General features: G+C 42.4%; 1 protein-coding gene across 16 annotated transcripts in view; it reads left to right on the top strand.

Moving 5' to 3' along the window:
• The window catches only part of RASAL2 (RAS protein activator like 2), a 160837-nt gene that overhangs the window by 46415 nt on the left and 93312 nt on the right, over positions 1-21110 (top strand). For 8 of the 16 annotated variants that reach the window (XM_086842936.1, XM_023931711.2, XM_086842935.1 and 5 more), the window contains exon 1: positions 10054-11371. The exons of the other annotated variants lie outside the window; for them this stretch is intronic. In XM_086842936.1, the coding sequence (XP_086699062.1) occupies positions 10777-11371 (595 nt within the window). In that variant the 5' untranslated portion in view covers positions 10054-10776. Of the gene's footprint in view, positions 1-10053; positions 11372-21110 lie in introns of those variants that run through there. 16 annotated transcript variants of the gene reach the window in all.

The following is a 21110-nucleotide window of genomic DNA, read 5'->3' as shown; positions in this document are numbered from 1 at the left end:
TAATTGATCTATGTGTGGCAACTTGCATCTAGGGAGGGAATGGGTTGGGCCCGTGCTGCGCAAACATGGAAAAATAAAAAAAAATAGTTTGACAATAGTAATGACAGCTAGGGACAGAAACTTGTTAAAAAAAAATACAAGTTAAAACTAACTTGCTTTGAAACAATAAGAATAAATGGGATGCATGACTGTTATGGACTAAAATAGAGCAGGGAATAGAGGGCATTGATTTCTCTCCTCTAGCCTCAGCCTCCCCAGCAAAATTTGGCTTATAAATATCCATAAATCAAGAAGGAAAAATACACTTTAAGATGTATTTTTAGCACGAAGGAAAAGCATTTCAGTGGTGTTCCTTCCCATATACTGTGGTTATAAGTCCCTTTATCTTGGTGTACTTAACAACAAATCAGGATTTAAGGTTTGGTGTCCTGGTATGTAGATTTTTTTTTCCAAACACAAAAGTGGGGAATCCTCTTTGTTTTCTACATGCTTTGGGGAAGAGAGGGAATACATGGCTGGACATGTGCTGCAGGCAGGAGTATCTGGTGGAAAGATATGAGCCACAGCAGAGCAGGGGGAGCAAATGCCCTGCCGTGTCCCATGTAAGGAGATTAGGTTAAGACTGCAGCCTGGACTGAGTAAAAATTAGAAAGGATAATGCTGCATTAATTCACACAGGTCTAGCTTCTGTAGCACAATGACAAAACAAAATTAGTAATAGCCTAAAAATATAACCCTGAATAAAAGAACTTTCTCCTCCTCCTTTTGCCCTGCGCTCCCTCCTCCCCTCATTTCCTGCTTGGGCACCCAAAGTTGGAAACTTAAGAGTGGGTTTTGAATGGGATTTTTCTTCCTCCTCCCATGCCTTCATTTGAAAAAAAAAAAAAAATTAAAAAAAAATTAATTTTATTTATTTTTTAAAAAAGCCTGTTTCTGTAGCAGTGACTCAGTCCTGCAGTGCCTATCTGCCTTGTGTCAGGCATGGGGCTGTCTGGGGGAAGCAGAGTGTGCACATACCCAAACTGTGAGACAAGCTTTGAAATTGCACCAAGCGCGCTCGGAGCATCAAATGTGCCGGATCACGCTGCGATTCCAGTAACAGCCAGAGCTCTCTTGGCTCCCAGTGGGAAAGTGGTCACGCTGCTGGAAAAGGGGAGAGAGGCCAAACTGCACATTCATTTGGATAATTAGGTAAACAGTAAATAGGAGAAGGCCTCTTCTACTCAAACTCCGTTGTTTTTTCCGAAAAGTCTATATTTAGATTTGGCAACCAGATTTATCACAGTGATTGGTGCATTGTTTAAACAAGGTCACCGATGTGTGTGCATGTTTATCTCTGCTTAACTGAATTGCTTATTTGAAGTAGAAATACCTCCAAAAATATTATGCAGAGCTCTTGAAAAGTTGTGTACTCGTGCCCCAGAGCACGTGGTCTTTATTAGAAAATAGATGCAATTATTCATGTTTGGTTTTGCAGCTTGAAGTCCTGAGGGATTTGTACATAAAACTGTGGAGATTTGATGGCATCCTGATTTTATGTCTCACTGGTATATGAGCATTTCATATATGTAAAAACCTTTTTATAAGGCAGAGATTATAACAAGTTCCTAAGTGAATCCAGACGGGTGCTGTCCTGTCTGTTGGAATTGGAATACACATGCTCATTAATTTTTAGTCTAACTGGTGGTTGCTTTTTTCTTTCTAAAACCCGGAGTGCCTTTGTGTTTTATATCTAGAGCAATTATTCTGGACTTGTTGGCAGGTTGGTTTGAGACTTCAAGGTACAATTTCAAAGCCAGACTTTATTGCTCACAGCAGTTCCATGCTGCTTGGTGGGGATGGAGCATGGTTTACTAACAGTGCTAGTGTGGTTAAGGTAAAAATAGAAAATATCAGTTCATTTTCCTTTTTACCAATGAAGTGAGAAAACAAAAAAAAGGCATTTCAGAAATGTCAGCTAGAGAGGATTTTGCCCTAAGCGAAAGCATGAAGTTCTGCAGGGTTTATTTCCTTCATTTTTTTTCATGGTTCTGTTATACCTTTTGGTTAAAATTTCATTTTTTTTGCAATGAAAATAAATGAGAATTTATTTATTTTGAAAGAGATTGCTCAACAGTGGCTGCCTATTGAAAGTATTGCTCACACAGACTTAAAAATGGGATTTGGGAAGGATTGACCTCAGAGGGAGGCAGTTCTGCTCATCTGGTGTTCACACCTGATGAAACAAAACCAGTCATTTTGGAACTTGAAACTGAAGTGATCTCTGCTACCATAATAATGAATGAAAAGACACCACAGAGATGAAGTTCTTGTGCATGGCTCTCTGGAGGACGGGGCTCCATGTGCAGCTGCCACCCACAGCAGTCCTGAAGGTGGCCTTGGTGGCTGGGGATGGCTTCGTGAAAATCCTTTTTTCACAATGCCCACTTCTTTGTTTTGTCCTGTGGCAAGGAAGTGTGTGCACGTGTCACAAATGAGTTCCTTAAATAGTCTCTGAAAGAGAAATTATCTTCTTTCTCTTCCTCCTTCCTTCCTGTCCATTCAAAGGTAGAAATTCTTCTGTATCTTTCCCTTTTGGGGAGAGACTCTCTCTGTACATTTCAATTCCCAGGCCAGTGCTGGGACATACAGCTTCATCTCTCAGCGATCCTGTGGTGTCAGAGCCATGTCCTACACTGGACATCATTCTTCAAATTGCAAGCACAGAGGTTCAGTCAAAAAAACCACACTGTTTTGGTGCCTGCAGGTCACCTTGCTTCCTCCCTTGGCTCTACTGCCAGTGCTGGAATCTCCTCCAGGCCTGGCGCCGGGCTGGCAGCAGGAACATCTTCATCACTGTCCCTGACATGTGGCTTCTGCACTGATTCAGGGCTGTTCCTTACAGACAACCTGTGGAGAGAAAACTCTGCTGGTTAGAAGGTTATCTGCGTTTAAGAAATACTGTTTTTTCTTTCCCTGCCCTCTCATCTCTTTTTTTTTGTTTCTCTTTTGGTTGTTTCTTTTACTACTTTCTCCATGCAGTGCTATAGCACCTGGAATTTTATACAGAGCCTTTTTCCATGCTACTCCTAAGTGTTTTAATTTCAGCCTTTTGGCATTTTGAGATACCAGGTTGTTTCATCTTTCCTCTCTGGTTTTTATTTCTCCATTTAGATGAAGATTTAATCCTAACTTCCAGCTGTCACTGATTTGTTGTCAGTTGTTGCAGTTTAATTTACGGATATTAACACAACATTTCTAAGGGTGTTAGGATAGTTCTCATCCAGCTCAAGGAATTCCCCTACCTAAATTTCAGAGCCTGAAATAATTCTAGATTTGTAAATTCTTCCTTGTGTTTTGCTGTCTAGGGTCATAGTGTGGTGCACTTGGCTGTTTTGAGCTCATGGTTGGATTCAGTCTGAAAAGTCATCACAACAGACAGAGAATTTCTATTACTGGTGGTGTTTAGATGATAAATTCAAGAATTTCATTATGCCTGTTGCTAAAGTTCTTTATTTATATACACTGTAAGAGTACACTCTCCAGTGATTTTGAAGAGTGTTGTCAATTAGCTGGTGGTTATCTTTTGCTGCCAGTTGGCCCTTACAGTGGGATTTCCAGTGTTTGAGAAGCTTTTAAAACATATTTACATTTTAAAATGTATTTACAAAACTAGTGTTCTGTGAAGGAGTTGTTGATATAAAGATAGTTTATACATTCTAAAAAAGGATAAAATAAGATAATAAATAAATTATAAATAAAATAAGTTAAATAAAATAACAGCTATAGCGACTAATTTAAAAATATACAGAATGAAATTGTAAACCCAGCTCCTAACATCCTTGGTGGAGAGTTGGTAGGTCTTACTTTTGCAGAAGTCTGCAGTGAGGATATGTTCCTTTCTAGTTAGATAAAAATAAAGGCTGGAAAGTTCAAATAAATGCACCTGCTATTTGGGCATAGTTACCAAGACCATTTTTGGGATGTTTACCCATTAAGTCTTCTGTATACTATAATTGTATTTCCTCCCCTAGTAGTTTAGGCTGTAGTTGGTTTGATGAACACAGGGATCACATCTAGCAATAAAACTGTGTTTTGCTGGTAAAACCCTTCCTTTAAAGATTGCAGCAGTAATGGCTTTTCCCCCCACTCTTTCCACAAAAATCCCAAACACTTCTGTAGGGAATGAAGAGGGGTGATGGGAAGTGAATTTTGCCTGCTGAAAAACAAAGCTATTAAAAACAGAACTGAATAGCTTGTGTATGATATTTCTGATGGTACTAAGCCCAACCTGTAATCATGAAGCAATGGATGTCAGACTGTGCATAAGTGCTTTTTTTTTTCCTCTGTGCAGTCAAATTTTGTATATTTATATAAACATATTGGGGCGAGTGCCTCCACTCTCTCCACGTGGGTCATTCTGCTGTTTCGCCTTCCCGTGCTGCAGAGGAGCTGCCAGCGTGTTTACCTGCAGGTCATGCATTTATTTATTTGCACCAGTGCATGTTGCTACAATCCTTGGCTGGCTGGGGTGGCTTGCAGCTGCGTGTGGGCTCAGCCGCTGCCTGTGTCTGGCTGGCTCTTAAATGTACATTTTTATGGCCCTTGAAACTTGGCACGAGCTGTGTTTGGTCGTCAACAACAGCAACAAAAGATTGCTGGTGAAATTAAAACCTGGCATCACCATTCTACAGGTTTATTCACGATGTATTGAAATGAGATTTTCTTGCTAACATTTGCTGGCATTTATCCAAAGCCCAGCATCTCATAAATTTATATTATCTCTCTCTGCTCTGCTCAGTTGACAGGGCTGTAGCAGCTTCTCATGCAGATCACGGGAACAGTATGGAAAAATGAAACCAGCAGATTTTCACGTGGGGAGTTCGTATCAGCAGAGAAATTGTAGCAGTTTTTCCAGGGAATTAGAGGGCAGAAATCACTGAATGAGTCAGGTTGGAAGGGAGCACAGTGGCTCATCTCATCCTGCCTTCCTGCTCAAGCAGGGTCATCCCAGAGCACAAAGCAGAGGATTGCATCCCGACGGGTCTGGGATATCTCCAGTGAGGGGGACTCCACAACCTCTCTGCACAATCTCTTCCAGTGCATGCTCACTGCGCAGTGAAGAAGTTCTTCCTCATATTCAGGTGGAAACTCCTGTGCATCCTGGAGAGTTTTCAGTACCTGCCTTCAGAAACCAGACCATGGAAAAAGCAGAGCTGAGTCAGGCTGGCTTGCTGTAGCTGTGGTGACAGGTTGGGCTTGGAATCGTGGGGCAGGGACAGCCGGTACAACCTGCCTTGGCACCCAAATTTAGGTGAGGAAAATGAGGTGCTCTGTGGCATTTAAATGCTCTGATATTACCATTTAGCTTGTGCAGAGGCACTTCAGTCTCAGCATAGTGATAGTGGAAACAGCATATCTTGATTTATGTGGGACAGGTGAGCTTGCAGTGTGGTCACTGGAAGGCTTGGCCAGCTCCAAGCACACAAGGCAGCTTTGCTCTCAGGAGCTCTGGTTTGGGCTCAATAAGGTATCTCTGTCTTCCAGCCACACCAATTCCAAGCCTCACTCTTCCAGTCACTCTAACCACAAATGTGACAATTCCTAAGGTGCTGTTTCATTCGTCCTCTGTGTAACTTCTAAACATTAATTAACACTAAGTGTTAAGAGGTCGAGTAAGTCAGGTGCACTGGTCTGCGCTGAGCTGAGGAAAAGTCATATCCACCTGCAGGAAATGTTGCAGGGGGAAACAGATGGATCTTGGTGATAGGAGATGGGAAGGGGATGTTAGGTCATTAATTACTTAGCCTTGCATAAACAAAACTTAATATTTTGAAAAGTCTCTAATTTAAAGGGAAGGAAAAATCTTTCATCTTCTGTGCTATTTAACTACATGTCAAGTTGGGTCAATTGGAAAACTTTTGTGTTCATTCCTGCTTTATATATTGATTACTCCTCCACAAATTGTTCCAATGCACTGAGCATTGGGCTAGTTTTAAATGGGAAGGAGCTAAGGGGAGCTAGACTGCTAAATCCAAGATCCCTGACCTGCTATATTCCTTCTGGTTTCTCTAGGGAGGATACAGGGTGCAATTTGATTTACTTTTCTACAGGTTAAAGCTGATTTGATGGCTGGTGGTTGGAGACTTAAGCTGGGATCTTTTCAGAAGTGGTATTTGCTTAGCCTGCTGTTTTTCTCAGTTAAAAGAGAGGACTTGGTTGAAACCAAGTGTGGTGAATAAATGTTCAGGGTTTATCATGGATGTTGGTGGTTACGTGGCATTTTGGTTTTTTGGGTTGTTTTTTTTCTTTTAACTCTCTTCTTCCTGCTTTTTCCCTCCATGTCTTGGTAAAAAATGAGAAAGCTGGTAAATTTGGTTGGTCCGAAACTAATTTAGAATGGAGCAGTTAGGTCATAGGAGATTGCAGTTCATCCTTTTTTTACAATATAAGCTATGAATTCAAATTTTACACATTGTAGTGCCTTTACTCAAGCACTAGACAGCTTCCAGAGAGCAAACAAGCATTAAACATTCATTTGTAGCACCAGAGCCAGGTTGTCCTTCTTCCAGCTGCTTGGCAATGGTGCACTTGGGGTTTTGTGTGGTACTGCTTTTTTACTAATTTAATTGGCTGGTAGTATTTATTAAACAACATACTCTGAGAAATTGCTGAGGCTCCGTGCAGCAGAGCTGGGTATTTTTTCTGGAGAGCTGAATGGTCGAGAGTAGAATTCCCACACAGGAGGCCCTTGGCAAAAATTTATCTTCATATGCTCTTCATAAGGCTGCTTGTGTATATTTTCTGTGAAATGTTATAAAGTTAGGAAAGATTGTTTTCCCAATACAATCTAAAAGCTGAAACACAGTTACATTTCAACATCGCAAACCTCCATTTTGTGCATAAATTACTTCAATATCTAGGAGTAGTGAAATATAATGCTGTTAAACATGTCAAATGTGATGATTAAGTGACTGGATTGTTAGGAAGAAAATAGTAATTTTCTGAAAAGCTAAATGAATGATTTGGCGCAGTGAACTGTAAACACTACCAAAAAAAAAAAAAAGAGAGAACTGAGGAAAATTTGCTAGTGGAGGATCACGTTTGTAGGCAGTTGGTATTAAAAACAGGAGTGAATATATTTCAGATTTTCTCAACTTAATTGACAAACTCGTTTCTTCCCCTGACATTATTTTACCTGCTGACAGCTGCGTGGGTGGCTCAGTAGGGCTGGGGATCTCACATCACTGATACAGTGGCAGTCGCTGCTGTAAGCTGATTTCTTTGTGATACTGAGACTGTCAAATGCTTCCCAGGATAAAGTGCTGCTCTGGAAGGACTGGAGTGGAGCCTGAGTAACAGGACTGTGGATCAAGGAGAAAGTTCTGCCCTCTGGATTACTTGCCTGCATGCTCTCTGGACAGAAGAAATGCTGGAGCCACTTGAGGCCAATTTTAACTCAGTGGCATTGAATTAGTGTAGACAACGGGGTTTTTTGAACATCATTGTTGCTGCTGCTGATGATGTGTAAGGAAGGGAGAGATCAGTTTGATTCGAAGCCCAGGCTAAAATTTTTGAGTTAGCTATTTAAAAGAATGGTCTTGGTAGACTAAGCAAACTTGTCCATCAGTGTTTTTGTGTTAATAAACATGTAAACCTTGGCTGCCTTTTTAGAAGCACTTTGAGAAAGACCCTTTTACCCTCTGCAGAGTACACTGTGAAACCTCAGCTAGGCCAAGGGTAACTTTCCTTTGATCACGAAATGTGTTCTTCTGAGCAGTGGTAACATGAAATAAAAAAGTAAAATCAGAAGTAAAAAAAAAATAAAAAGCCTTCTCAGTATGTTTCAAACTTAAACTAAACTGTGACTTTGATGTTCTTGGGCTTCATGTAGAGTGCTTATTGAAGTTTTTCTCTGTATTGTTAGGTCTGTAGAGAGCTGTGGTCCAACCCCTGGCCACACCAATAAAAATAGTTTTGAGTAGCAGTTAACCCATAAATGGTTTTGCACGTTGCTTCGTGCTGTAACTTGAGACGTGGTTAATCTTTCTGTGTGTTCCTTGCTGAAATGGGTGGTCTGTGTGAGTCTGTGATCAGTGCAATGCCAGCTGTATTTGGGAGGGGATGGAGGGACCTTTCCATACAGTCAGGTATAGAATCAGCATCATCACCACAGAATGGTGATGAAAAAGGAGGGGGGATAATCCTGGTGATTCTCTCTGTCCTCATGCAGACTGGTGTCTTACCTAAAGTTCTGTCCTGTCCAAAGTGCTGTTGTGCTAAATCCCTGCCTTGGGATTTAAATGGGGTCATATTATCTGAGCTGAGTCATTCCTCAGGGGTACCAAGCACCTTACAGGTGCAAGTAAGGGCTCTCCAAGGGCTGTTTCAAAAGCATGGTCTGTGTGGGTGCCCAGCCTGGCAGAGATCTGCAGGAGTTACAAAGCACACTAGAAATCCACAGCAAGCAAGGAGTGCTTCGGCTCCTGCACCATCTATCTGTGTTTTCTGTCCTCTCCTGCCCTTCTGTGCTCCCAACCCAAAAGGAGATGTCAATGTGTTAGCAGAAACTTGTGCAAACACAGCTTGCAGAGCTGACCAAAAGCCTGCCTCACATTCTCAGCTTTCCCTGCTGATTATGGCTTGTGCCACTGGAGCCAAGCACATCATCACCCATCGGATTTATTCCTACTCCTGAAGTTCCCTGAAGCCTGCTTTACCAGCCTGCCTAATTCAAAGCATTTGGTCAGAGCACTGCTGCCACATTAGCAGCCAAAGGCTCAACAAGGAGGAGAAGGAGGATCCATTGCTGGAAGGGGTGGGGGGCCCAGTAACAGCAGACCCAGTTCAAACTGGGGTTCTCAGTGCTTGTGTTTGCCTTAGTCTTGAAAAAAGTGGACACCTGGGCTTCTATGCTTGGTGAAAAGGATCAAGGAGAAGAACAGCTACCAGCAATAGATGAGGGTCAAGTCAGGAGTTACTTTAAAGAACCTTTGTGAGTCCAGATGGGCTGCAACCAGAGGTGATCAGCAACCCCTGGGATCAAGGAGAAGAAGACAAAAGCCAGCTGACATTTTTCTGGTGGAGTCTGTATCGTTTTCAAGGGAGTAGCAGTATCTCTGTGCTCACTGCTTGTGCTTCTTTGAAACTTCATTGCTCTGGATGGAAATTGTAGCAGAGTTGTGGTATAAGTACATTTTATCATTCCAGACTTATGTTCTGAGCAGAGTGAGGTTGACAAAACACAAGAGGCAGCATCATTATTTGGTGCAGAAATTGCATTGCAGTGTCTGAGCTGTTTCTGGGGTTATTTGTTGTGGCTTCTTAAACATGGTCATTTTTAGATAGTTGCTTATCATTTATAATTGGAAAGTCTAACTTGCTACTGAGTAGTGAAATTATTTTTTGATTTGAAGGAGGTTTTAGGGCAACTCCTGCTCTGTTCTAGGGAGCAGTGATACCCTTTCCCATATATACACATAAGTAAGGAAGTTTTTGCATCTGCAGCTGTCAGGAATGTGCTTTGGCTGATGAATGCAGCCTAGCTTAAAGGCAGGATCCCACAGTGGGTCAGTTAAGCTTTATTGGTCTGCCAGACCAGATTATCATTTTATTTAACCAGAGGAGTAGTTTTCATTGTTACTTTATTGCCAAGGGTGTGTCAGCATTTCCATTATAAACCCCCTATTTTCAGGGATTTGAGTAGACTTGAGATTTAAGTGTTCTGCTCTAAAACTTGGCAAGTGTGCTCTTCGTTCACCAGCGGATATTTTCTTTATGAGATTTTAGAGCGGTCAGCTGTTTCTTAAATTGTAGTGGAGGCAAGAGGGTTTTTTCCTCTTGGTTAAACAGATAGCACTATTTTTTCCATCTCATTTATTGCAACTAGATTTATAAAAAATAATCCCTATTCTGCTGTTTAAAAAGGGAAGAAAGGGGGAGGAGAAAAAGGAGTATCTTCCTGCTGCCCTGTTCTGTTTGCCATGCCTCAAACCCTTCCCTTTGGTCTGTGTTTGGTGAAGTCCCACCCACCCTCTCTGTCCCTTCTCTCCTCCTCTTTACTTATTTCCCTTCAGTGTATTTACACTCTCACTGCATTGAGTTGCAGGGTTTGTTCTCCTTCCTCCATTCCTCCTCTTTGCTTTCCTGTCTCGTGCTTCCAGCACAGGATTCTGATGAAAGTCCCTGTATTACCTTTCTCTAAAGGCAGCTCTGAGGTACTCTTAAATGATACAACATACCTGTGGTAAATAGAAACTTCATATTTAACTATACCTAGTAATCTATTTTGCTACTTAACTGAAGAGCACGTGCATGACTCTTAGTTGAGTACTGCAGTTTTTCAATGCTTTTCTGAGATGTTGCTGTGTCTCTAGAGCAAAGTACTTTCGCATTCCTTTTTTTTTTGTTCTTTAATCAAATCTTTAATGTAGACTGAAAAAAGTGAAGTGTGATTGGCACAGAGCAGCACTGTGGGTTTTCATTGCTGGCTCTTTTAGTCATTTCCTGAGAGCTTGGTGCAGAAATGTGACAGCCCAGGAAGCGATAGCGAGCTCAGCAAGGCTTCACGTGCTGCTGGAAATTGGTGTGCTACAGGTGAGGGAACGTCCTTCTGGTGGAGATGTAGGAATACCTGGTCCTGGGATTGGTGCTCAAGGTCTTCAGGAAGAACCTCGGCTGTTTTGCAGTTCACAGCCATGAGCAAAGTCACTGGGGATGTAAAATGGTGAGTGAGGAACTACCAGCTACGTGACTACTAAGCAGCAAGGAATGTAAGTGAAGCACCGGAATCCAGAAATGAGCACTTTCAAAAAGCATCATAGTCTTTCTCCTAGGACCTTCAGAAGATCTTTGTCTGAACAAGATGCTAGCACAGCTGCCTTGAAGGACTATCATTGGTACCACCAAATGAAAAGCAAGAAGTTGAATAAGCAGATGAGTTTTGACTCAGAGAAACATCTTGGAGCATACAGGTGGCAAAGACATCCTTGGCCTCCCTGGAGGGTAGGCAAAAGAGAGGGATGCTCCAGTTTGAAAGGGGAATGCAATGACCCAAGGCTTGCCAGAAGTTCTGCAAGCATGGATGCTACCAGTGCTGACAATCTCCACGAAGCGCCACCTGGGACATTTTTGCCGAGCAGGACTCGCCCATTCCGGGTTCCCTTCAAGCGCTCTCTGTCCGAGCCCATGGCGCAGGCCGGGAGCAGGAACAGCCGGCCGTGCCTGCAAGCCGTGCGCTCGCTGGACGCCGAGCAGCAGGGCTACTTCATCCGGGGCATCTTCTCCTCTCTCTCAAGCGGCTTTTCAAAGATAATGAGTCGGAAAGGGGACCCTGTCAGTGAGTCTGTAACTGAAGGGGGGACAGAGGACAATCAAATTGTTTGGAGTACAGGTAATGAACTCACTTTGTTTCGTTCTGCTTCTGTTTGTGTAACAGGTGAGTGCAGCGAGCCACACGATAGTTGTTTAAACAGATCTGTAACTTGTCTTTATTAATATGACACCGGATGCTCTGATGTTCTATCTTCATTTTCAAAAAGCAACTGAAAAAAAGGGTCCTTTCTCAATAAGGAAGTGGTATGAGATGTTTTGGTGTGTGCTTTAATACTTGGAGGTCCCTTTAAAGCAAGCATCACCTGGTGGTAGCAGTTGCATTTCCTTCTCAAGTGTGTGGTATAAGCAGTCCTGCAGGCACGGTATCCTCTGTGCTGTTGTGCTGCCCTGACTGAGATCTCAAGCCTGCTCCTGTCAGTGAAGTAACAGGGTGAGAGAGAAATTAAGCTGTCTTTTAGACAGAGTTCCAGACAGTGGAATGGATCTAGTTCCTCATACCAGATTCTCCATTTTGTAATCAAGCAGCTGGATTGGTGGCTGCTCTCTGGTAGATGCCAAGGATGGCTGTGTTGCAAGGGTTTAGCCAGCTGAGATTGAGGTCAGCAAAATGCCAGCCTGAGATTTCATTTAAATCTACCCTGCTGATAACAACACTCTTAAGGCAGGCAGGGTGGGAAAAAAGAGCAGGGGAGAAAAGGAGATAAACTTGCCTTTTTTCTCAGGCTTTTCTGAAACTTTCTAGTGGGCTACCCAGCTTGAACCCAGTAACTGATGATGCCTGGGAAAAAATCCACAAAGTTTGAATTTGTAATAAAACCAAAAATAAACTTTCCTTCTCCCCAAAACCTCAGCACTTTAGATCTAGAGTCCTCCAGATTATCATATTAAAAACCTGATAACATCTGGATACAGCTGAGGCTGCTGGACAAGTCATCAGTATTCAAAAAAATTCAGTAGTAGTAGTGAAAGAAGAATATACTATGTCTGCAGGGGTGTTCAGTCTTTCAGTCCCAGTGGAATGTCCCTGTCAGGCTTGTGTTTGCTATTGCAAGCTGTCATGTTGCTTTAAAACAAAAACCAATGACCAAAAAGAAGAAATAACTAAGAAGGACTATTTCTGTTTAATTTATTTACAGTCTTTGATTCATTTCTCCAAGACCTTTTTCAATATAAATTTGGCTTGATGGCTTTAATTTGGCTTAATAAATTGTGTGGAACACATGGTGGGGAAAAAGAAAGTAACAGAATTACTTTTCTGTTTCTTTTCTGTTGAAGTCTTCTCATTAAGGAGTTGGTTGGGTTTTTCCTCTCCTCTCTATTTATCCAGATTAGGAACAATGGTTTCTACTCCAGGCTCTCACTGTTGTTGAGACCTTCTGGGAAGGTTTTCTTTGTGATATGAGCATTTTGGATCAAAATGCCACAGTATCTGAAGGGCTGAGCATCCTTCTTTCCTCGGTGCTCTTTGATACCAAATGGTTCTCTCATAATTCACAAGTATTGCCAGTCTCTGTGTTATTGGGGTACTTTTCTTTTTAGCAGTATGTAAACAAAAGAAAAGCATTATTTGTGAGAAGGCACCACTTGGTAAATACTTCATGCCAGTTATGGGACAGTGATGGAGACTTTTGGCTCTTTTCTGGGTGGGCCAAACCTCTGTCTGAGCCTGCCAAAACTGGTTTTGCAAAGGTAGTCACGATTCAGGAACTGAGAGAAAAACAATGGGTCTCTAGATTAAAAGTCAGACTCTCTCGAGGGAGGAAATTATAGCTGAGAAGGTGTTTGGGGAAATAAGTTTGATGAAGTCACCCATAAAATCATTTTGCATCAGCCAGGTCCTGCTTGGGCCACTTCACAGGAAACCAGAGCTTTTGGTGGGATGGACAAATGCCTCCATGGGGTTTCTTTTCACCCTTTTGCCATCACATTCAATCTCTGATCCCTAAAGTGGATGACAGCTTGTGTTTAACAGGACTAGCTCACCCTGTAAGAGGTGCAGCAGAGTGGGATATACAGTCAGAGGACAACTAATGGCTCTCCACTGGTTTTATTTGTCCTTAAAGAAGTGCTGCCTGTGCCCTAATCAGCTGGAGCTGCTGGGCAGAGGCTCCTGCCCTGTGCATGACTGCAGGCTGAGACCTGCTAAAACTGTGGTGAAACTTATGAACTTATGGCTTTTAGCACTGAGGTCTGAGGGAAGTGACTTGAAGATAAAAGGGGTGAGAGAAATACACATCTGTCATGTTCTTCAACCACAGTCTAGATGCTCAGAGTGGATCAAATCTTGTGTCCTTCCAAAAACAACACATGTTTAATTCTGGGGGGGGTCACCACTGTTGGTGCTTGGATGGACAGAGGGTGTCTTTCCATGCCTGTAGTCCTGTTTACTGTTCAAGGAAAAAATCCAAGAAAATGGATGTTTTCCTCTCCTTGAGAAGCAGAACTTGGCAATCCCCATGCAACTGAGATCTGTGGTAAAAGTGCTGAGGCACTCACACTAACCACAGCATGGTGAGAAACATGGGGTTTCTCCAAAGAATGCAAACAGCTTTACACAGAAAAGCTTGATCAAAAGTCCCCCAGGAAATGTCTGTTTGGACATAAATTCTTGTCACAGTGATTGAAACCCAAGAGACCTTTTCTGTGTTGTGAAATACACAGTGGGAGAGGCACTCTTTGGACTTGAACCAGGAGAACCCAGAGGTGCACGTTCTGTCTCCTGTCCACAGAGCCAAGTCCTCTACTTCCACACCCTCACTCAAATTAAAAGTATTTCCACTTTCCTCTGAAATACTTGGAGATTATCAGCTTTTTTAAAAGTTTGTCTTCCTTCTAATGCTTGCCTGGCCTCTTGTGTTTTACTTCATCTCTGCGCCAGAATGGCAGAATTGTTCCCTTCTTCAGGAAAAGCTGAACTCCCAAAAGAGGACCAGTTGTTTTTATGGCAGCTTGAAGAGAGAAGTGGGATTTAAAAAGAAAAGAAGAAACAAGATCTGGATAAATATTTTCCACTTGGTCTCAGAGTCTAGGAAGCATGTTCAGACACTGTTTCATCAGTTCTTGGCTGTGGAAATCCCTTCTGGATGGGCTCACTCACCCTCTTAGGCGATGAAAGGATGCTGAACCCCAGGAGAGCCGCGTCCTTCGGCTCTGCCAGAGCCTTGGCAGGATGCTGAGCCTCCCCAAAGTGCGTGGCAGGCTTTCTGCATGCCACTGCAGCGTGGGTTTGGGGAGGAAGGGCACAGATGGAGTGGACAATCAGCAGGAATAGCAGAGCTCTTTCCTGGTGTGCTGTGTGGGTCTTCCCAGGAGCAGTTTGGGCCGGGTCTGGATGGGAATGAAGCGCTTTTGGTGCATATCTGCTGATTTCTAACCACTCCTAGAGCCAGGCATTCGAAACCAGCATTTCCACTGGCATGTGCAAAGCCTGAAGGTAAAAGATCTTACACTCACTATTATCATTTATTTATTTATTTACTTATTTACTACTTAAGAAATCTAAGAACATATTAATTTCTAGTAAATATGTTAGCTTGAGGAAGGAGAAGTGTGATTCTGATAAACTCATTGTTGAGAACATACCATGATATGGATGCAGACAATGCCTTGGATCCCAGGGTTGGGGGTGAGCAGCTGCACCTGTTCTTATTATTTCTGAGTATTACCAGTGACCCTTTCACACACTTGAGACAGTTCTCAGATAACATTTATTTCACTGTTGCTTATCTGGATCTCAGGGTGGTGTGCATTTAATTGTAGACTGATGACAAAATAATCCTTTGGTAGAATGCCTTACCTATATCTTCTCTGGGTATCTCTGTTTTGGTTTGAGGGGGTGAGAGTAAACACTGGTTTCTTTTATTTAGTGTGTGTTTAGTTTTCACAATCATGCTCTTGTTAATGTTTTTATAAAGACAATTCTTCAGAATTCTTTCCTTCTCTTTCAGCACCTGGATAAAGATATGTTTCTTCAGTCTTTTAATTTTCATTTCAAGCTTTCATTCATTTTATAGGGGATTTTTTGTGCCTTGAGTGAAAGAATATTTTGTATCCTTGCTTTTCCAAAATTGTTTGGGTTTTTTTTTTACAATTCACTAAAGTAATTTGAACTCTATGCTATTTTTAAGATCTTTACACTGTAGGTTTATTACATTTCTTACATATTTCCATATAAACTTACCTAGATATTTTTATTTTCCCACTTATAACTCAAAACTAAGGCAGTTCCCTGTTCAGTTTCTTAGAGCAATTTCCAAAATACAAAGCTGTTTCTTCCTGAGTAGGAATTTAATATTTATTACTCATTGGAGCAGCTTTTCTGTATTCATGCTTTTAAAACCACTTGCTGATTTTAGAAGCCCTTCTACTGACTCATGTGCCTCCACTCCCGAATCTCTTTTGCTCTTAAGTAGTTTATTTTTGGTGGGTTTTTTATTTGGGAAGTTTTACACAATTGAGCTAATTCATGTGCTCCTTTAAGTGCTGTGCAAATGCTTTGTGCTGTGAAACCTGATGTTGTTGTTGAAAGGTGTAGTCTTAATGTTCAAACTCCTCCACCTTTAATTATCAGAGCAGATTCAAGATAGCTGCTTGTACAAAATCCCTCATTGCATTAAACCGTAGTTTTGTGTAGTTATAAATATGAAAATAAGACATTGCTGCCCAATTTCTCTCTCTTTTTTAAACTGTAGCGTGGTCTCATGGTAGTAGATGTTGTGTTAGCATGGAATATTTGAAAATTACAGCGGTGTGGGGATGCACAGGGAAGATTTCTGGCATTTGACAGCTTTAAGTATCACTTAAACATCCCTCCCCACTACTTCCTTCTGCCTGGTTCATCCCAGGCACTGTAACGTTTAATGTGGGCTATAGGCTAATACTATGCAGCTGAATATTTATGAACACAACACAAGATAATTAGCCATAATATGCAAAGCCAATAAAATTATGTTTATCTGATTTTTATTCCACTTAACGGACAGTGTCTCTGTGCAAGCAGTTGCAGTCATTTCACTGTTGACTGGTGATTTTCATGTGTTTAATCCCCAGATCACTTTTGTCAGAATCCAAAGATTCACATTCAGCGGGATAAAGGAGGATGTTTCTATTTGTAAGGGCTATTTTCTGACTCGTGAAATCATGGCAAGGAACTGGCAGGGTGTTATGTTCCAGGTTGCTTTTTGCCATTTTTTGTGGTTGGTATCTGTGGGACTGTCGGGATATTGTGCTTTACGCTGCTCGAGCAGAGGAGTCTGACAGCTGGTGCATGCAGGAATATTATCTGTGATTACCTTGATCATGAGAAGTTATTGCATGGGAATTATCTGAGGAGAGGCTAATCGTGTCCTGGAGACATCTTGTCTCCTGTGTTTTCTTAGCAGGGAGAGAGGGGTTTGAAGAGATGCAGCTTTCTTAGAGGCAGCCAAAAAGTGGAAGTGTGGAGATTAGGAGAAAGAGCTCCCAGTGAAGTAAAGCTCTGGGGTTTTGGTGGGAGAAGCTTTTCCTTTGATAACAGGCCAGACAGGGTCAAAAAGAGGTGGCTGGAGAAGGAAAAACAGTCTTCGCTTTCCAAAGGAGAAGCTGTGTCTGGAGCAGGCGGATTTGGAGTCCTTGTCAAAGCTCTGTGTTCCAGCTGTGGAGTCTCTAGAAAGAGAAACTTGGGCTGTGAGACCCCATGGGGAGGGATGCCCCAGGGATGCTCCCAGCCCAGGACTGTCTGCAGGATGGCAGCACCTGCCCCACAGCCCAGAAGGGACCCAGACTGGTCCTTGCCAATCTCCTTGAGGGGTCAGCAAGGCCAGGCTTGGGAAGTACGAAAGAAAATGTGTTAGACTCTTCTCAAAATTCTGTGTTCTTCTTAAAGACAGGCTTAAATCGCAGCTTCCAGAGGGTACAGAAAGGGGAAGTGCAGCCAGTGGTTCAGTTCCTGCTAAGCTTATCTGACACTGGAAATGGGAGCTTTAACTCTTCCTGACACACATACATTGGGGGCCTGTAGTGAGAGGGTAACTTCTGCCATGGTAAAATTTTCTTCAGGCAAAGCTTCCTGGTTTGCATTTCCACAAATGCTGCCTGTAATGGAATTTGGCGCGAGATGAAGATCGCCTGCGTGCCTACAAAACGAGCGCTTCCTAGGCACGTTGACCCTTTTTTCCTTAAAATAACAAACCCAGAGGAAAGTATTTGGGTTTTAGGCCTTTGGTTTTTTTCCAAATAATGAATGGTGCAGATTTGCAGTGTTAACAGTGTGTGATTTAGGACTCAAAGCAATGGCATCTTAGAAGTAAACATGTGCAAGATGATCTCTGTGCACTTATTTATCCCATTACTTTGCTATAGAGTTACTTGATTGCTTGCTTTAATTAATTAACTTGTATTATCATTTAGCCTTATGCTTTCTGTGGTGATACTTTCTCTGTGCTAGTTACTCAAGAGACTCTTTAGACTCTTCTGAAATAAATACTTCATAATCCTGTAAAACATCACTTGTTTAAAGGAAGCTGTTTATGTAAACAATAGGCTAATGCATGAAACTCTTGACGTGTTAGCATCGAAACCAACTGTCCTGTGAGTGGTTTTGTTCTTACTCTGAGGAAAGCTGAAGCTCGACATCTGGTCTTCTGTGGGCGAGAGAGCTTTTTACAAGTTACAGGACCGCTTGTTCAAATGAAGTTAAGAAAAATTTCCTACAGAGAAGGTGACAGAAAAAAATTACAGAAATATCTTCTTAAAGAATCTCATGTTTTAGAGACCAGGCATTCTCTGTGCCTTATGGGGAATGAGTTGGTCATTGTAATCTGTGCATTTGGTATGGAAGATCCTTCTCAAAATATGGGGCTTTAGTGAGGACGTGTAGTGATAGGATTAGGGGTTTTGATTTAAAATGAAAGGGGGCAGGTTTTGGTTCCCTATTCAGAAGAAATTATTCCCTGTGAAGGTGGTGTGACCCTGGCACAGGGTGCCCAGAGAAGCTGTGGCTGCACATCCCTCAAAGCATCCAAGGCCAGATCAGACAGGGCTTGGAGCAATGTGGGATAGTCAAAGGTGTCCCTGACCATGGCAGGGGGTGGAACAAAATTATCTTTAAGGTTCCCTTCTGTCCAAACCATTGTGGGATTCTATGATTCTATGAAAAAACACTTGCCTGAAAACTGCTGCAGAGAGGAGCCAGATGAGTGACAGCAAAGTGTGAGAGCAGGAGTGAACAAACCCACTTCTGCAGTCAAATGCATTTATTTGTGTCAGCTGTCATCACATCGCCATGGATGCTGTCTATAGGTTTGAGACTTAGGGGATCAGAATTATATGGCTTTTTGAGGTTTGAATTTTAGTTCTCAAGATTCATTAATTGTGCAAAGATCCCTGATTCTTTTTGCCCTACCTTGCCCACAGACAAATCCCTCTTTCTAAAAAGTTAAGTGCAAGAAAGTACCCTGCCATGTCCAATGGCAAGTTGTAAGCAGACCTGCTTACTCATTTTATGTCTGACTTCAGCTGCTTTTGCATGTCTTACAGGTATTGAAGAGCTTTCCTGTATCCCATATTCTGACTGCTCCCATGTAAACTCTGAGACTATCAGATATTTCTGTGATGATGATATGGTCAGAGTTTCAGATAGATCTCATTCATCCTAAGATGAGTTGCTTTCAGTTTTCTTCCACTTACACCTATAAATTTACAACCCATTTTCATAGAAAAAAATACTAGCCCTTTTGATGTAGATACTCTTAAAAGCAATTTTCCTCTAACAGTCATTTAGTGACACAGATGCTTTGGCAGACAGGTTTGGCAGGTTTTGACAAAGTACTACAAAAAATCTGCCAAACTTTCAACTCTTGCATTGTGTCTCCATCTACCTTCTCTCTCCCATCAACTCTGGCTGCACTTGTACACAAGAAGAGGCTTTTTTGGCAACACAGATCCAGGCAGTGCCTGGGAGAACTGCATGTAAAGGGAAGAAGGTGAACACGCAGTTCCAAACAGCTCCCAGTTGCCTTCAGTTATCTCCACTCACACTCTGCTTTTTTTAACGTTACTGATGGGGTATTTTGGCTGTGTCCTGTATAAATAGCCTCTCTCAGTAACCACTTCCTCTGCCAGCTTTGTGAAGCAGTGAATCCTTGCATGCCTGATGTACTGTGGTGCTGCTTTTGCAGGCTGGGCTGGCTGAGTGCGTGGTGCTCAGCAAGGGGAGGATTCTGGCTGCACTGTGGTTTATTTGTAGGTTTCCTGTCAGCCCTCCTGTAGCTGATAAAAACGAGTGTGATTCAAGCCACTGATGTCCTTTATGACAGCCCATTCTTTAACTGAGAGTGCTTAAATGATGCTGAGACTTACAGAAATTAGGTTGAAGCTTTGAAAAGGAGTGGGGAAGGAAGGGATAAGTGTTCAGTCTGTTGTGGCAGAGGCAAATCATCATCTCGATGTTGATTTTCATTATTTCCAACTGTGGCTTCCAGCCCCACTTACATATGCACCATCATATGATTATTTTTTATCTTCTTTATGGAAGAACAGTGTTAGGGCTGACCTGTGTTGGTAAAAGCCTTTCTGTCCAGAAGAGTTGGTTGATGGCACAGGGCATCTAGGAGGGTGTTGGATACCCTGGCAGGGTGTCAGGTGAGGCCTTGTGCCTTTGTTGGGTTAGGCATCAAGAGGTTTGTATATCTTTTATGTCTTTTTTGTACCTTTTACTACATAATATACATACTACATAAGAAAATGTCTAAGCCAGTCACCCTGGTACCTCAGCAAAGTCAGTGAATGTGATTAATACTGAGGAAAGAGCAAACCAACACATGTCAGGAAAAGGTGCTGCAAAGTTTTCTTCATCTTGGCTGTGCAGAGACAAATCCTGTGCGTGGACAAATCCTGAAAAATCCAAAATCAGGCTGGTGCCCTCCTACACACCGGAGTGCTGGTGAGCACAGGCCAGGGCTGGGGAGCTGGGACTGCTGTGGGGTCTGCCCAGACCCAAAACAGCCCTGCTAATGACGTTCCCCCTCCTCACACAGACATGTGGCTCTGTGTTCTCTGTTTTAGCTGTGCTAACAAGGTATTTTCAGCTGCTGTATCCACAGCAGCAGGGAGGAGGTTGCCACAAAACCTGCCCGAGGAGCTCATTATAATGACAGTTCCTTAGCTCCTGCTTGGATGTACTCTAAAAGGGGAATACATCTTTCCAGGAAATATATTCTCCCTTCTTCATTATGGAGTTTCTTCTGAGCTTTCTTTCATGCCTATAAACAGAAGTGAAGGCCCTTAAATATAATTGTAAAATGCATTGTTATTTTTTCTGGGGGGAATTATACGTGTAGAGCAGGAGTTTTGAGTTACTTTGACAAAAGACATGAGTGGCTCAAACGTACTAATTGAAAAATTTCTGTTTGCACAGGAACCAAAACAATTTATTGGGTGCAGATGTAGCATCTTGTAGAGCCAGCAGCCACCAAATGCAGGAGCCTGGCTGTGCTGTGCAGCATATGTGCCCAGACTTCTGACACCTTCCCACTGTTACTGTGGAAACTATCATTTCCAACACGGCCCTGAAGCAGGGGGTTTTTATCTGCAAAAGGGGACAAGGTCTGCAGATGAGAAAGAAATACTCCTTTGCAGTGTGAAGCCAGCTGGGGCACTGTGCTGGATTTGCATGGCTGTGCTTGATGTGGAATTGCACGTTCAAACGGATGCTGATGTGCTTATTGTAATTTTAATGGTAAAAATCCAGGTGGGTGTGTTATGAATGCAGTGAGACAAATAGGAGAGCTATCCTGAGAAGTGGAAATTAGGGGATGCAA

The sequence above is a fragment of the Cyanistes caeruleus genome, chromosome 9, assembly GCF_971803275.1.
Source record: "Cyanistes caeruleus chromosome 9, bCyaCae1.hap1.1, whole genome shotgun sequence".
Classification (NCBI taxonomy): domain Eukaryota; kingdom Metazoa; phylum Chordata; class Aves; order Passeriformes; family Paridae; genus Cyanistes; species Cyanistes caeruleus.
This window is presented reverse-complemented; position numbering and strand designations above follow the sequence as displayed.